Source organism: Ranitomeya variabilis, chromosome 3 (genome assembly GCF_051348905.1).
Source record: "Ranitomeya variabilis isolate aRanVar5 chromosome 3, aRanVar5.hap1, whole genome shotgun sequence".
Classification (NCBI taxonomy): domain Eukaryota; kingdom Metazoa; phylum Chordata; class Amphibia; order Anura; family Dendrobatidae; genus Ranitomeya; species Ranitomeya variabilis.
Window position 1 is genome coordinate 620,866,959 of NC_135234.1, and position 16,702 is coordinate 620,883,660.

The 16,702-nt window shown below is 43.0% G+C and overlaps 1 protein-coding gene across 1 annotated transcript in view; it reads left to right on the forward strand.

Moving 5' to 3' along the window:
- Positions 1-16,702, forward strand: part of RB1 (RB transcriptional corepressor 1) — a 373,697-nt gene that overhangs the window by 340,585 nt on the left and 16,410 nt on the right. The window contains exons 18-23 of the mRNA XM_077297418.1: positions 1,628-1,743; positions 2,623-2,759; positions 2,933-3,078; positions 10,980-11,084; positions 13,389-13,502; positions 14,320-14,486. Of these exons, the coding sequence (XP_077153533.1) occupies positions 1,628-1,743; positions 2,623-2,759; positions 2,933-3,078; positions 10,980-11,084; positions 13,389-13,502; positions 14,320-14,486 (785 nt within the window). The remainder of the gene's footprint in view (positions 1-1,627; positions 1,744-2,622; positions 2,760-2,932; positions 3,079-10,979; positions 11,085-13,388; positions 13,503-14,319; positions 14,487-16,702) is intronic.

Below are 16,702 nucleotides of genomic sequence, written 5' to 3' on the forward strand. Positions count from 1 at the left end.
GATTCGGCATGAGAGATTCCATACGAGTGTGTGTGTGAAACATCGCACTGCACTTGCATGTCATCTGAGTGAATCGCTATTACTGCTAATGCCGGCAATGGAGATGGGTAAATGACTTTCTCCGTCTCCTCTGCACCGTGGTGTTACACTCGGCGCACGTTCACAGCAGTTTGAGCCGAGTGTTACTCGCATATCGTATCCGATGCCATATGCTAATGTGACTATAAACATAAGGGTGAATGACCTCGGGGAGAACAAAACATCCAACACCGCGAAGACACCATCACGTGTTTCTCAACGCAGTGATCCAGAACACTGCCTCCATCCCTAATGGGAAATATGCAAATGCATGTAGAAAAGCTGCAGAGACACCATCACGTCTGTGGATGGATACCATGTTTTGGCATAGGTGGTTTTCCTTTATTGGATGCTGCCCTTCCCGTGGTTGTTCCTTCCCGGTGAAAGACCTGGCTATTCATTGCTTGCGTTGAGAAATACGTGATGGTGTTTCCGTGGCTTTTCTACATGCATTTGCATATTTCCAATAAGGGATGGGGGCAGTGTTCTGGACTGTGTTGAGAAACACGTGATGGTGTCTCCTCGGTGTTGGATGTTTTGGTCTCCCCGAGGTCATTCATCCTTATGTTCATAGCCTTTTCACCAGGCACTGCTAATAGCCAGTTTCCTACTCCGCACTAATGAGGGGCAAATACCCCGAAACAGCTGTCTGTGGATGGATACCATGTTTTGGCATAGGTGGTTTTCCTTTATTGGATGCTGCCCTTCCCATGGTTGTTCCTTCGTGGTGAAAGACCTGGCTATTCATTGCTTGCGTTGAGAAACACGTGATGGTGTCTCCGCGGCTTTTCTACATGCATATGCTAATGTGACCACGGCCTTAGATAGAGCCTGCAAAGGGGAAAACTGGTGAAAGATACATGATACAAACCATGTAATGCCATTATGCACATGTATACAAAAGCATATTCTGAAAAGTTACCTGAAATGCCCGGTATGTTTTAATAACCAGCCTTTTTTTTCTGCTTTTGTCTATCCACATTTCCGTAACCATAACTATTGTACTTTTATCACTGCCCTAGCTGTGTGATGTCTTATTTTGTGCAGGAGAGAATTAATTGTAATTTTTGTGTTATATAAATGATTGTTTAATTCATTAATGCTTTTTATTCTCTATTTGTGTCACAAAAAATACTTTTTTTTTCTAAATAAGTAACCTCATGGATGAATTCTCGAGGCTATTTGTCATGTGCTTATTTAATATGAAGGATTTTCATTTATTTTTAGTTCATAATATATGTTATACCTGTTTAATTTGATTTACTTTTACACAATTTGTGCCCTAAGAGATTATAACAGATTTGTGAGGACATTATGGATTGTCCTTTATTGTGCATTTATTCCACTGTACCTGCAGAATTCACTGGAGCCTCCGTTTCGGGGAAGATAGTTCTCTATTGTGATTCAATGGCAGAGCTCATCTGGGTCCGCTAGGACCAGCACCTCTGCAATGCCAGGCAGACACCCTAGATTATATCTTTATGCAGTAACCTGTATTGGAATGTGTTTATAGGGACCCTAATCAGTTTTATTTCTTTTTATCTTCAAGGATTCACCTTTGTTTGATTTAATCAGACAAAGTAGAGACCGGGAAGGAGCAGATCACCAGGAATCAACGAGCACATTACAGCAGCCGTCACAACACCATCCTACTGCAGCAGATCTGTAAGTGTTGTCTGTAGTTATGTGTTAGACAACTTAAAGGGGTTGTCTCAAGTTTATAAATGAGTCAAATTTGTTTGTGTTTATGAAAACAATCAACTTTGTATTTTCTACCTTACAAAAAACCCTCTGATTTCAAGAACGGAGGGATTTTTCATTTTATAGTGTATTGCTTTTTGTGTAGGTTTCTGGCCACCCTACAGTTTCAGGTAAGGATGGCTCGAACAGACTCTATGCTTTACAGCTTGCTTGCCTTACTCTAAAGCTGGCAGGGACATTAGATCCGAACAGCTTTAGTTCCCCGCACGTCTCCCATGTTGCAGAAACAAATCTGCCTCTGCTAGCTGCCGCCAGTGGTGTGACTATGCCACTGGTCTAATCTGTCAATCTTCAGCAAACTGGTATTTGTGGCTGGTGTGCTGCTAGAGATACCAACTTGAGAATACCCCTTTAATAGTATATTCCAGTTCTCTGCCTTTCATAGGGATCTTTTATGTGGTGCCCTGCAGTATATACGGTACATTAATAAGACTGTAAAGTGTTAAAATTGCATTCATTTATAAGTGTAAACTAGCCATAAGAAGTTTCTGCATACCTTCATCCAAGCATTCTCATGCGCTACACTTTTTAAAATAATTTATGCCTAGATCATTCTGTCTGTATTTAATAGTTTAGTCATCTTTCCATATTTATTTAAGATTTATTACCTTGAATTAACACTTGATTCATCACTGGCTCATATACTTTTTCACGTGTAACATTGTCACCTACCTGGCACTATCCAGAACAGTGATCCGAACATTTGATATGTAGGGGCTTATAACAATGTACAAAATATATTGCTGTGTGAATATTGATAAACTAATATTTTTGTACTTTCAGCTACCTATCACCTTCACGAAATCTGCACCAGTGTGCTGCCCCCAGTGTGCACATAACATCCAGCTCAAATGGTCAGAGCCCACAAGTTTCCCTGCCTCAGCAGCGATCAACCTCACTTTCTGTTTTTTATAAAAAAGGTAAAAAAAAAATGGAACCAGAACTAAACAAGCTGATGCTGATCTGTTGTTAATTATTCTAGTTCTAATCTTGGGAAATTGTTTTGCATATGGCGACTTATTGTCATGTAGGGTTTTATATAACATGTAATAAGCTAATGAAACTCTTTTTCACTACTCCTTCTGTTGCTCAGTGTACCGCTTGGCATATCTCCGGCTGAACAGCCTCTGCACCAATCTCTTACCCGACCATCTAGAACTCGAGCACATCATCTGGACACTTTTCCAGCATACTTTACAACATGAATATGAACTGATGAAGGACAGACACTTAGACCAAGTAAGGATTTCTCTTGCCCCGGTATTGACCTGATGCTGAATTGCATTGTGTACTTAATTCAATTGAAATGTGTTTTAAAACAAATACTCACCTCTCGTCGCTCAGGCCCCAGGCACTTGCGATAGTCACCTGTCCCCATTCCACCGCCGTGCGCCACTCCGTCTTCCGGCTCTCTGACTGTTCAGGCAGAGGGCGCGCACTAACCACGTCATCGCACCCTCTGACCTGAACCTCACAGCCAGAGGACACGGAATTCGGAGCCCAGTGGTGGAACGGGGACAGGTGAATATCGCAATGTTCACCTCCCCCGTTATACTCACCCTCCTGGCGCGGTCCCTCCTTCTCCGTTGTCCCGGGCCGGCAGCTTGTTCCTGTGTTCAGCAGTCACTGGTACCGCTCATTAAAGTAATGAATTTGTGCTCCACCTCTATGGGAGTGGAGTCGCGTCCGTATTCATTACTTTAACCCCTTCCCGACCTGTGACACAGCGTATGCGTCATGAAAGTCGGTGCCAATCCGACCTGTGACGCATGTGCTGTGTCACAATGATCGCGTTCCTGCAGGCCGGGTGAAAGGGTTAACTCCAATTTCACCCGACCTACAGGAACAGGGGGAGTGGTACTTAAGCCTGGGGGGTGGCTTCGCCCCCCCGTGGCTACAATCGCTCTGATTGGCTGTTGAAAGCGAAACAGCCAATCAGAGCAATCTGTAATATTTCACCTATGAAAATTGGTGAAATATTACAATCCAGCCATGGCCGATGCTGCAATAGCATCGGCCATGGCTGGAGACCCCGATCTGGTCCCCCCACCGACTGACGGCGGCGATCTGCAGCCGCCGTCAGTGTTCCCTACCCCTCCCTCCTGTCCTAAGCGCCTTCCTCTCCCCTCTGCCCCCTCCCCCCCGCTGTCCGATCGCACCCCCCCATACTTACCTAGTCCCGGTCTCCCTCCCGGTGTCCTCGGTCTTCTCGCATGGGCCCCGCCATCTTGGAAAATGGCGGGCGCATGCGCAGTGCGCCCGCCGAATCTGCCGTTCCCTGTACATTTTGATCGCTGTGATAGGTTCTATCACAGCGATCAAAATAAAAAAATAGTAAATAAACCCCCCCCTTATCACCCCCATAGGTAGGGACAATAATAAAATACAGAAAATATATTTATTTTTGTTTTTCCTTTAGGATTAGGGGTAGGGGTAGGGTTAGGGTTGCACTTAGGGTTAGGGTTGCACTTAGGGTTAGGGTTGTACTTAGGGTTAGGGTTGCACTTAGGGTTAGGGTTGCACTTAGGGCTAGGGTTGCGGTTAGGGTTGCACTTAGGGTTAGGGTTGGACTTAGGGTTAGGGTTGCACTTAGGGTTAGGGTTGCACTTAGGGCTAGGGTTGCACTTAGGGTTAGGGTTGCGGTTAGGGTTGCACTTAGGGTCAGGGTTGCACTTAGGGATAGGGTTGCACTTAGGGTTGCGGTTAGGGTTGCACTTAGGGTTAGGGTTGCACTTAGGGCTAGGGTTGCACTTAGGGTTAGGGTTAGAATTAGGGTTAGAATTAGGGTTAGGGTTACAATTAGGATTAGGGTTAGAATTAGGGCTAGGGTTGGAATTAGGGTTAGAATTAGGCTATGTGCACACGGTGCGGATTTGGCTGCGGATCTGCAGCGGATTGGTCGCTGCGGATTCGTAGCAGTTTTCCATCACATTTACAGTACCACGTAAACCTATGGAAAACCAAATCCGCTGTGCCCATGGTGCGGAAAATACAGCGCGGAAACGCTGCGTTGTATTTTCCGCAGCATGTCAATTCTTTGTGCGATTCCGCAGCGTTTTACACCTGCTCCATAATAGGAATCCGCAGGTAAAATCCACACAAAAAACACTGGAAATCCGCAGGTAGAGCGCAGTGCATTTTTACCTGCAGATTTTTCAAAAACGGTGCGAAAAATCCGCACACAAATCCACATCGTGGGCACATAGCCTTAGGGTTAGGGTTGGAATTAGAGTTAGGGTTGGAATTAGGGTTAAGACTAGGGTTAGGGGTGTGTTGGGGTTAGGGTTTTGGTTAGGGTTGGGATTAGGGTTAGGGGTGTGTTGGGGTTAGTGTTGGAGTTAGAATTGAGGGGTTTCCACTGTTTAGGCACATCAGGGGGTCTCCAAACGCGACATGGCGCCACCATTGATTCCAGCCAATCTTGCGTTGAAAAAGTCAAATGGTGCTCTCTCCCTTCCGAGCCCCGACGTGTGCCCAAACAGTGGTTTACCCCCACATGTGGGTACCAGCGTACTCAGGAGAAACTGGACAACAACTTTTGGGGTCCAATTTCTCCTGTAACCCTTGGGAAAATAAAAAATTGCGGGCTAAAACATTATTTTTGAGGAAAGAAAAATGATTTTTTATTTTCACGGCTCTGCATTATAAATTTCTGTGAAGCTCTTGGGGGTTCAATGTGCTCACCACACATCTAGATAAGTTCCTTTGGGGGTCTAGTTTCCAAAATGGGGTCACTTGTGGGGAGTTTCTACTGTTTAGGCACATCAGGGGCTCTGCAAACGCAACGTGACGCCCGCAGAGCATTCCATCAAAGTCTGCATTTCAAAACGTCACTACTTCAATTCCGAGCCCCGGCATGTGCCCAAACAGTGGTTTACCCCCACATATGGGGTATCAGCATACTCAGGAGAAACTGGACAACAACTTTTGGGGTCAAATTTCTCCTGTTACCCTTGGGAAAATTAAAAAATTCTGGGCTAAAAAATTATTTTTGAGGAAAGAAAACTTATTATTTTCACGGCTCTGCGTTATAAACTTCTGTGAAGCTCTTGGGAGTTCAAAGTGCTCACCACACATCTAGATAAGTTCCTTTGGGGGTCTAGATTCCAAAATGGGGTCACTTGTGGGGAGTTTCTACAGTTTAGGCACATCAGGGGCTCTGCAAACGCAACGTGACGCCCGCAGAGCATTCCATCAAAGTCTGCATTTCAAAACGTCACTACTTCCCTTCCAAACCCCGACGTGTGCCCAAACTGGACACTGAAACTGGACAACAAGTTTTGGGGTCAAATTTCTCCTGTTACCCTTGGGAAAATAAAAAATTGCGGGCTTAAAAAATCATTTTTGAGAAAATAAAAATTATTTTTTATTTTCATGGCTCTGCGTTATAAACTTCTGTGAAGCACTTGGGGGTTCAAAGTGCTCACCACACATCTAGATTAGTTCCTTGGGAGGTCTAGTTTCCAAAATGGGGTCACTTGTGGGGGAGCTCCAATGTTTAGGCACACAGGGGCTCTCCAAACGCGACATGGTGTCCGCTAATGATTGGAGCTAATTTTCCATTCAAAAAGCCAAATGGCGCTCCTTCCCTTCCGAGCCCTGCCATGAGCCCAAACAGTGGTTTACCCCCACATATGGGGTATCAGCGTACTCAGGACAAACTGGACAACAACATTTGGGGTCCAATTTCTCCTGTTACCCTTGGGAAAATAAAAAATTCCTGGCTAAAAAATCATTTTTGAGGAAAAATTATTTTTTATTTTCACGGCTCTGCGTTATAAACTTCTGTGAAGCACCTGGGGGTTTAAAGTGCTCACTATGCATCTAGATAAGTTCCTTGGGGGGTCTTGTTTCCAAAATGGGGTCACTTGTGGGGGAGCTCCAATGTTTAGGCACACAGGGGCTCTCCAAACACGACATGGTGTCCGCTAACGATTGGAGCTAATTTTCCATTCAAAAAGTCAAATGGCGCGCCTTCCCTTCGGAGCCTTGCCTTGCGCCCAGTGGTTTACCCCCACATGTGAGGTATCGGCGTACTCAGGAGAAATTGCCCAACAAATTTTAGGATCCATTTTATCCTGTTGCCCATGTGAAAATGAAAAAAATTGAGGCTAAAAGAAATTTTTGGTGAAAAAAAAGTACTTTTTCATTTTTACGGATCAATTTGTGAAGCACCTGAGGGTTTAAAGTGCTCACTATGCATCTAGATAAGTTCCTTGGGGGGTCTAGTTTCCAAAATGGGGTCACTTGTGGGGGAGCTCCAATGTTTAGGCACACAGGGGCTCTCCAAACGCGACATGGTGTCCGCTAATGATTGGAGCTAATTTTCCATTCAAAAAGCCAAATGGCGCTCCTTCCCTTCCGAGCCCTGCCATGAGCCCAAACAGTGGTTTACCCCCACATATGGGGTATCAGCGTACTCAGGACAAACTGGACAACAACATTTGGGGTCCAATTTCTCCTGTTACCCTTGGGAAAATAAAAAATTCCTGGCTAAAAAATCATTTTTGAGGAAAAATTATTTTTTATTTTCACGGCTCTGCGTTATAAACTTCTGTGAAGCACCTGGGGGTTTAAAGTGCTCACTATGCATCTAGATAAGTTCCTTGGGGGGTCTTGTTTCCAAAATGGGGTCACTTGTGGGGGAGCTCCAATGTTTAGGCACACAGGGGCTCTCCAAACACGACATGGTGTCCGCTAACGATTGGAGCTAATTTTCCATTCAAAAAGTCAAATGGCGCGCCTTCCCTTCGGAGCCTTGCCTTGCGCCCAGTGGTTTACCCCCACATGTGAGGTATCGGCGTACTCAGGAGAAATTGCCCAACAAATTTTAGGATCCATTTTATCCTGTTGCCCATGTGAAAATGAAAAAAATTGAGGCTAAAAGAAATTTTTGGTGAAAAAAAAGTACTTTTTCATTTTTACGGATCAATTTGTGAAGCACCTGAGGGTTTAAAGTGCTCACTATGCATCTAGATAAGTTCCTTGGGGGGTCTAGTTTCCAAAATGGGGTCACTTGTGGGGGAGCTCCAATGTTTAGGCACACGGGGGCTCTCCAAACGCGACATGGTGTCCGCTAACGATGGAGATAATTTTTCATTCAAAAAGTCAAATGGCGCTCCTTCCCTTCCGAGCCTTACCATGTGCCCAAACAGTGGTTTACCCCCACATGTGAGGCATCGGTGTACTCAGGAGAAATTGCCCAACAAATTTTAGGATCCATTTTATCCTGTTGCCCATGTGAAAATGAAAAAATTGAGGCTAAAAGAAATTTTTTGTAAAAAAGAAGTACTTTTTCATTTTTTTGGATCAATTTGTGAAGCACCTGGGGGTTTAAAGTGCTCACTATGCATCTAGATAAGTTCCTTTGGGCGTCTAGTTTCCAAAATGGGGTCACTTGTGGGGGAGCACACAGGGGCTCTCCAAACGCGACATGGTATCCGCTAAAGATTGGAGCCAATTTTTCATTCAAAAAGTCAAATAGCGCTCCTTCCCTTCCGAGCCCTGCCGTGCGCCCAAACAGTGGTTTACCCCAACATATGAGGTATCAGCGAACTCAGGACAAATTGGACAACAACTTTCGCTGTTTACCCTTGGGAAAATAAAAAAATTGTTGCTAAAAGATCATTTTTGTGACTAAAAAGTTAAATGTTCATTTTTTCCTTCCATGTTGCTTCTGCTGCTGTGAAACACCTGAAGGGTTAATAAACTTCTTGAATGTGGTTTTGAGCACCTTGAGGGGTGCAGTTTTTAGAATGGTGTCACTTTGGGGTATTTTCAGCCATATAGAACCCTCAAACTGACTTCAAATGTGAGGTGGTCCCTAAAAAAAATGGTTTTGTAAATTTTGTTGTAAAAATGAGAAATCACTGGTCAAATTTTAACCCTTATAACTTCCTAGCAAAAAAAAAATTTGTTTCCAAAATTGTGCTGATGTAAAGTAGACATGTGGGAAATGTTATTTATTAACTATTTTGTGTCACATAACTCTCTGGTTTAACAGAATAAAAATTCAAAATGTGAAAATTGTGAAATTTTCAAAATTTTCGCCAAATTTCCGTTTTTTTCACAAATAAACGCAGAAATTATCGACCTAAATTTACCACTACCATGAAGCCCAATATGTCACGAAAAAACAATCTCAGAACCGCTAGGATCCGTTGAAGCGTTCCTGAGTTATTACCTCATAAAGAGACACTGGTCAGAATTGCAAAAAACGGCAAAGTCATTAAGGTCAAAATAGGCTGGGTCATGAAGGGGTTAATAAGCGGTACCATGTGACCGCTGAACACAGGAAGAGGTGCCGGCGCCCGGAGACCATCGCATTGGAAAACCAGGGACCACGCCGGGAGCAGGTGAGTATGATGTGACAGCCGCCACTCCCCCTCCCCTGCAGACCCCCTGGGAATGACTCGAGTATAAGCCGAGAGGGGCACTTTCAGCCTAAAAATATGGGCTGAAAATCTCAGCTTATACTCGAGTATATACGGTAAGTGTTACTGACCAGTCCAGTCACGTGTCACTACTTCCTGGGTCCCGATGTGATCACATCCAATCTGTTCAATCACCTGACCCTGGAGCTAATCCATGGCTTCAGCTTTCAGGTGACTAAATGGATGGGAAAACAGGAGTGGTAAATAATGCTCTTTTCCATCACATTTCATTTTTTTTTAAACTGCCCCTTTCAAAGATTGGGAAGTGGTGGAAAACCGATGTAATTCAAACTTTCCAATATTAAATAATTTTACTCTTAAGGCATGATCCTTATGATTATATTATAGCTTCATATTTCTTTTGCAGCCATAACACGTGGTTGTCTGTAATGATAGCTGTATAGCAGAAAAATGCTAGATAACAAAGATGATGTCATTGCTTTTTCTGCCAGCCCCAGATGACTAAAAAATCCCAAACAATGCCGAAAGCCATTCATAGAGACATGGATGTCATGGACCAACCTTGGATTGAATCCAGTTTTGATTGAATCCACACAATGTTTTACCTTTCAAAAAATTCTTAGACTGAGAAAGAGAAAGTGTCCTTCCAGTGATATTTTGCTGCAGACATTCAGGTTTTTGATGACCTTGGTCTTAAAATTGTTAAACAACAAAATCTGAAGATGCCCATTCATTTGAACCCTTATATTGCTAAAAAAGAACATTGGCAGGCGCCTGATGGCAATTATTGGCTCAAAAGAGCATGAGAACTGCTCACACAGGATTGATGTTTTGGGTCTGTCTTGGGTGCAGTTGTTGGCATAAAGTCATTCACAAACAGACTAGTCTTGTGAGCAGTCACCAACTATTGTGACCCTGTTCAGCATTTACCTCCTCCACCTGTGGCAAAGATGGATCTGCTAACAATTTGAGTTAAGTTGGCCATACATATGATAGCAGCCCGACCGAACATTTAACTTCCCCATACAGATAGAAACACTTGGTTCAGCTGAGTATTCATGTATTTTCAATGGGGAAGAGACAAGAGAGCCTCTGGTAGCAGCTTATGTTCCCTGAAAACAAAGGATCAAGTGTTGAAATTTCATCTTCCCAATCCTTCTCTTCCCCATCATCACATGTGGAAATCAGTGGCTTCATAAAACCCATTGTCTAAGGGTGCTTTCACATTGCGTTTAGGCACCCGTTCATTGGCACCTTCGGGGCTTACATCAGAACCCCCATCAAAAAGGGATTCGGACGTATGCGGTGGCTGGGCCATGGACTATGATAATACTGGCAGAGTGAGCATACGCTCTGCCGTGAATCATTTTCCAGCGTATACACATACTGAAGGCAGACACCCATACACAGTGCACTATGTCTGACTGTCCGCCTCCAGTCGGAGTACATGCTCGAAAATTATGCATGGCAGAGCACACGTTCGCTCTGCAGACACCAATATGGTCTATGACCCACTGCGCATATGTCCAAGTCCCATTTTGCAGGGGTTTCAGACATAAGCCCTGATTGGGCCACCAAACGGGTGCCTGAACGCACTGTGAAAGCACGCTAATGTGTATGGGGGCTTTAGTACAAAACTGCAACATTTTTTTAGATGCACTGTTGACAACAAGTTGTTGTGTAATCTGTCTGAAATCAGATATAAGCATCATTTGGTAGTAATGAATATTTCATTTTTTTTTTCAGATTATGATGTGTTCCATGTATGGCATTTGTAAAGCTAAAAACATTGATCTCAGGTTTAAGACTATTGTGACTGCATACAAACAGCTTACAAACACAAATCAAGAGGTAAGTGATGGCATAAATGCAGAGAGAACTGTTCATTTTATTCATATATTTGAACCCCATCACTGGTGTGTGTCAGGAATTTTGGAGCAGACTCAGGAGCAGAGCCCGCTGCACAAAGAGTAGATGACGTCTATATTGTATAGCTGACATCTGCCTCTGACAGCATTGACTGGGATGCCTTGCATTTGCTGCTGTTAACCTCTTAAAGGGAATTTGTCACTAGGTTTTTCCTACCTAATCTATGGACAGTATAATGTAGGGACATAGACACTGATTACAGCGATGTGTCACTTACTGGGCTGCTTCACAGTTTTATGAGCAGTAGCTTATCACTAGAGGACTAGTAAACCTGCTGCCAGGTAGTTAAGCATGTTCATGAGCTCATTATATCTCTGCCCACACCACTGATTGGCAGCTTTCTTTGCACAATGTACATGGGCAAAAATGCGCAAAAATGTGTCAATCAGTGGTGTGGGCGGGTTTTACAGAGCTGAACATTTAGAGAACTGCTGAATCTGCAGCAGATAAAACAATGATTTTATCAAAATGACAGCAAGTAGAACAGTAATTGATACATCACTGGAATCAGAGTCTCTAATCCTACACTACATTATGGTGCTCTCAGATTGGGTAGAAAAAACCTAGCAACAGATTCCCTATAAATGCAGATGTCAATCTCTCATAGCTGTATTTAAGCGCCGTTATCCAGCCTGGAAGTCAGTTTGAACGCCCATCAGTCCTCCGCAACATGATTGCAGGGAGCCGATAGGTTGTTATAACAGCTGGAGGCCAGCGGAAGACTACAGGATCTCTGCTATGACGTCAAGCCTGTGGCTCGGCATCATAGGAGACTGTCATTTTTACTGTATAGAGCAATAATGCAGCATTGCTGTATTTAGTGCAAGGGAACGCAGGTTCAAATCTTCTAAGGGGACTAACTAATAAAATACGTACATGCTATGTATAGTAGCAATGACTATCTCCTATGAATGCTGGCCTCCATCCGGTGTTTATATGAGTATCGTGTTGATGGGCATGAGATGCTTCTGCAGACCCCCGGCTGTCATGACAACTCATCGGCACTCCGTGATCACGACGTGACAGGCGGCCAGAATGATGCGCTTCCAGCTGGCGCATGTTAAATCCTGTTGTTAGATATTGACCGCAAGATTTAACTGGTTAACAGCTGCGGGTGGAGCTCCAATCAACACGTGGCTGTTAAAGGCACATGAAAGCTGATTAAATCAGCCGTTATGTGTGGAGAAAGATGTGGGTTCAGCGCCAGAGCTCTCCTCAAAGTCCGAGACACGACATATGACATAAATATTTGTCGTATGTTGTGAATGAGTTAATTTAACCATGGATTCTCAGCCATGTGCACACCTGGAGGTGAATAGTGCACAGGCTTTAAAAAGGAATCTGTCAGCAGGCTGATGTAGACAAAGAGACTCTGAATCCAGCGATGTATCACTTAGTTTACTGGGTGCCGCAGCTATGACACAATGAGAGCGTTTAGATTCAGCAATGTAGCAGAGCTGTGAAAGCTGCCCCCGCCCACATCATGCTCTCCACGTACAATGTCAACAGACATAATTTTGGCATGTCAATGCATCTTAAGGAGTGACATTTGATTTTATACAAGTCCATCTGCGCCCCCTTACTGGCCTGTTGACGCAGGCAAACAGCAGCATGTTCTCAGCAAATTCCCCTACAGTGTGATGTTCTGAGGAGCACATCTCCTAATTTTACAGTGGGCAATGCTTCGCCGATAACCATGATTTCTGATCACCTGACGGACAAGCTCATTCATTGGACGATCACCGTCATATTTACATAGGCCGATAATCGGGAACTAACTTTCCTAGTAGCGCTCGTTTACCGATTATTTACTCTTCTACATGTACCATTAGACAAACACTAACACTCACTCGCTCACCCAAATTGCTTCCCTTTGGGCAATTTGTACAAAGACATTATTAATACTTCACACCTTGTAAGTGCTGTGTTCCTGGTTCCAATAATATTACAAGATGATGATGGTAATAATAATAAATATATATACAAAGAAAACCTGGAGCAGAATAAGAATCATTCCGTTATTTCCACCTTATTGCAAAGATCTATTGTTTACAGATCACTGGGAGAATCTTCAGTTATCTTCTACTTCAGTGCATATTGGCTGTTTTGTCAGGTGTATTATTATTGTTTTTTATTTATTATTATAGCGCCATTTATTCCATGGCGCTTTACATGTGTTGCCACCTCTTGTACATCCAAAATTGAATTACCATTCTTCTTTTACAGACATTCAAGCATGTGTTGATCCGTGAAGGACAGCACGACTCCATCATAGTGTTCTATAACCTCGTCTTCATGCAGAAGCTAAAAAGCAATATTTTGCAGTATGCATCACCAAGGGTGAGATCACTATGTCTTTTGATATTGTGATGAATTGTGCAAACACATACTTAGGGGTTCAGTTGCTCTGTAGGTCGGTAATGTTCACACAGGCAGGCAATATCTTGCTCAAACATGAAGGTTTATTAAAGTCCATAAGCCTTCAGCATTAATGAAAATTAACAGCCTTCCTCCTGCACAAAGGTAGAACAAAAACCAAAACGTTTTTTTCCGATGATACAGACTCACTTGCTTAGAGTACAGTCCACTCTTAACCAATCTCTAGCAGAGTCTGGTTAACATACAACAATAGGTCTTTCCATCTTCACACCCAGACCACCTCTTAGGCAGCTCCGCTTCATTTTAAGTGAGCTGCACACCCTAGATTGGAGGTATGGGAGCAGCCAGTCCCACCCAGCTCTTCTAGTTTCTCCTAAGACACAGACCCAGAAATCCGGTCCATTTTTAAAAACATTGCAGCAACCCAATGTTACTGGAACTTGCTCTCCGTGCCATCCATGTGCTGTATGTGTTTTTCATAGACCCATAGAATTGTACTTGTTCTTGATATCCAGCCAGTAAAAAACAGACATGTTTCTGTGTGTTTTTAAAGGATACATGATCTATGTAAAAACATGTGCATAGCAGCATAGATTATAATGGGTATGTGTGGTAGCTGTGAAAAAAATGGATGCCACCCGTACTGGAAACACGGACATGTGAAGGAAACCTTAGCTGAAGTAACAATTTATGATTTCCTGTTTGAAGCTTTTTTGTCATCTTGAAAGTAATAATACATAAAAATGTGTGTATTTATTTAGCTTATTTTGTTTTTCAGCCCCCAACTTTATCTCCAATTCCTCAAATTCCACGGAGTCCCTACAGATTTCCAAATTCTCCATTAAAAATTCCTGGGGGAAATAATATCTATGTTTCCCCTTTAAGAAGTCCATATAAATCATCAGATGTATTGCTTTCACCAACAAAGCTTACTCCACGGACGAGGTTTGTTGAGTGTATACATTATTAATCCGTAGATATTTGCCCACAATCTAATGTGTGTTCATGAGTGCAAGTGGTTGTGTTGGGGGTATCATTGACTTTGGTGGGATGCTTTTTTTTTCTTTTTACCCTGGGATGAACTATACGTGAATTGGATGGGATTGATCAACCTTCAGCTTTGCCTACAGCTGTTGTATGTGTGGTCATATCGCACATCAGGGCATTTATGTGCAGCTGTGATGACAATGCCGTAAGGCTGAGGTTAAATGCTGCAGATAGATGGAACCCCTTAACAATTTTGCACATATTAACATGTAGATTTGCTTCAGGACACCTGCCAAACAAATTATTTTTCAGCCAGCAGATATCTAATGTATATGGATGGGGGGGATCAACTCATTATCTCCTATACAGTGGGGGGGGGGGGGAAGTATTTAGTTAGCCACCAATTGTGTAAGTTCTCCCACTTAAAAATATGAGAGAGGCCTGTAATTGACATCATAGGTAGAGCACAACTATGAGAGTCAAAATAAGAAAACAAATCCATAAAATCACCTTGTCTGATTTGGCAAGATTTATTTTAAAAAATTATGGTGTAAAACGAACAAAAGTTCATCTCAATATTTTGTTATATATACTTTTTTGGCAATGACAGAGGTCAAACGTTTTCTATAAGGTTGGCACACACTGTTGATGGTATGTTGGCCCATTCCTCCATGCAGATCTCCTCTAGAGCAGTGATGTTTTGGGCCTGTCGCTGGGCAACACGGACTTTCAACTCCCTCCAAAGGTTTTCTATGGGGTTGAGATCTGGAGTCTGGCTAGGTCACTCAAGGACCTTAATTTGCTTCTTACGAAGCCACTCCTTCCTTGCCCTGGCGATGTGCTTGGAATCATTATCATGCAGAAAGACCCATCCACATTTCATCTTCAATGCCCTTGGAAGGAGGTTTGCACTCAAAATCTCACGATTCATGGCCCCATTCATTCTTCCATGTACACGGATCAGTCGTCCTGGTCCATTTGCAGAGAAACAGCCCCTAAGCATGATGTTGCCACCCTCATGCTTCACAGTAGGTATGGTATTCTTTGGATGCAACTCAGCATTCTGTCTCCTCCAAACACAACGAGTTTTGTTTCTACTAAACAGGTGTACTTTGGTTTCATCAGACCATATGACATTCTCCCAATACTCTTCTGGATAATCCAAATGCTCTCTAGCAGACTCCAGACGGGCCAGGACATGTACTGGCTTAAATAAGGGAACACGTCTGGCACTGCAGGATCTGAGTCCCTGGCGGCGTAGTGTGTTACTGAAGGAAGCCTTTCTTACGGTGGTCCCAGCTCTATACACGTCATTCACTAGGTTCCCCCATGTGGTTCTGGGATTTTTGCTCGCCGTTCTTGTGATCATTTTGACCCCATGGGGTGAGATCTTGCGTGGAGCCCCAGATCGAAGGAGGTTATCAGTGGTCTTGTATGTCTTCCGTTTTCTTATTAATGCTCCCACAGTTTATTTCATCACACCAAGCTGCTTGCCTATTGCAGATTCAGTGTTCCCAGCCTGGTGCAGGGCTACAATTTTGTTTGTGGTGTCTTTCGACAGCTGTTGGTCTTCACCATAGTTGAGTTTGGAGTGTGACTGTTTGAGCTTGTGGACAAGGTTTTTTTATACTGATAAGTTCAAACAGGTGCCATTATTACATGTAAAGAGTAGAGGACAGAGGAGCCTCTTAAAGAAGAAGTTACAGGTCTGTGAGAGCCAGAAATCTGTATGTTTTTAGGTGACCAAATACTTATTTTGCACCATAATTTGCAAAATAAATCTTGCCAAATCAGACAAGGTGATTTTCTGGATTTGTTTTCTCATTTTGACTCTCATAGTTGTGGTCTACCTATGATGTCAATTACAAGCCTCTCTCATCTTTTTAAGTGGGAGAACTTGCACAATTATTGGCTGACTAAATACTTTTTTCCCCACTGTATCTCTAGTTTTAAAATCTTGGAGGCATTTCCATACAAAAATGTCAAATATATTGGATAATTTAGTCTGGGGCATTTTAGAATACAGTGTGTGGGTGTAATGTAGGTTTAAAATATTTAATAAATAACTTTAAATTGCAATTTATTAATCAGCAGTTAGCTAGTAAACTTGATGGTCTGTCACCCCACTTATGGGTTGTTATTTGTTTATATGTTACATTTTATTACATGAATCT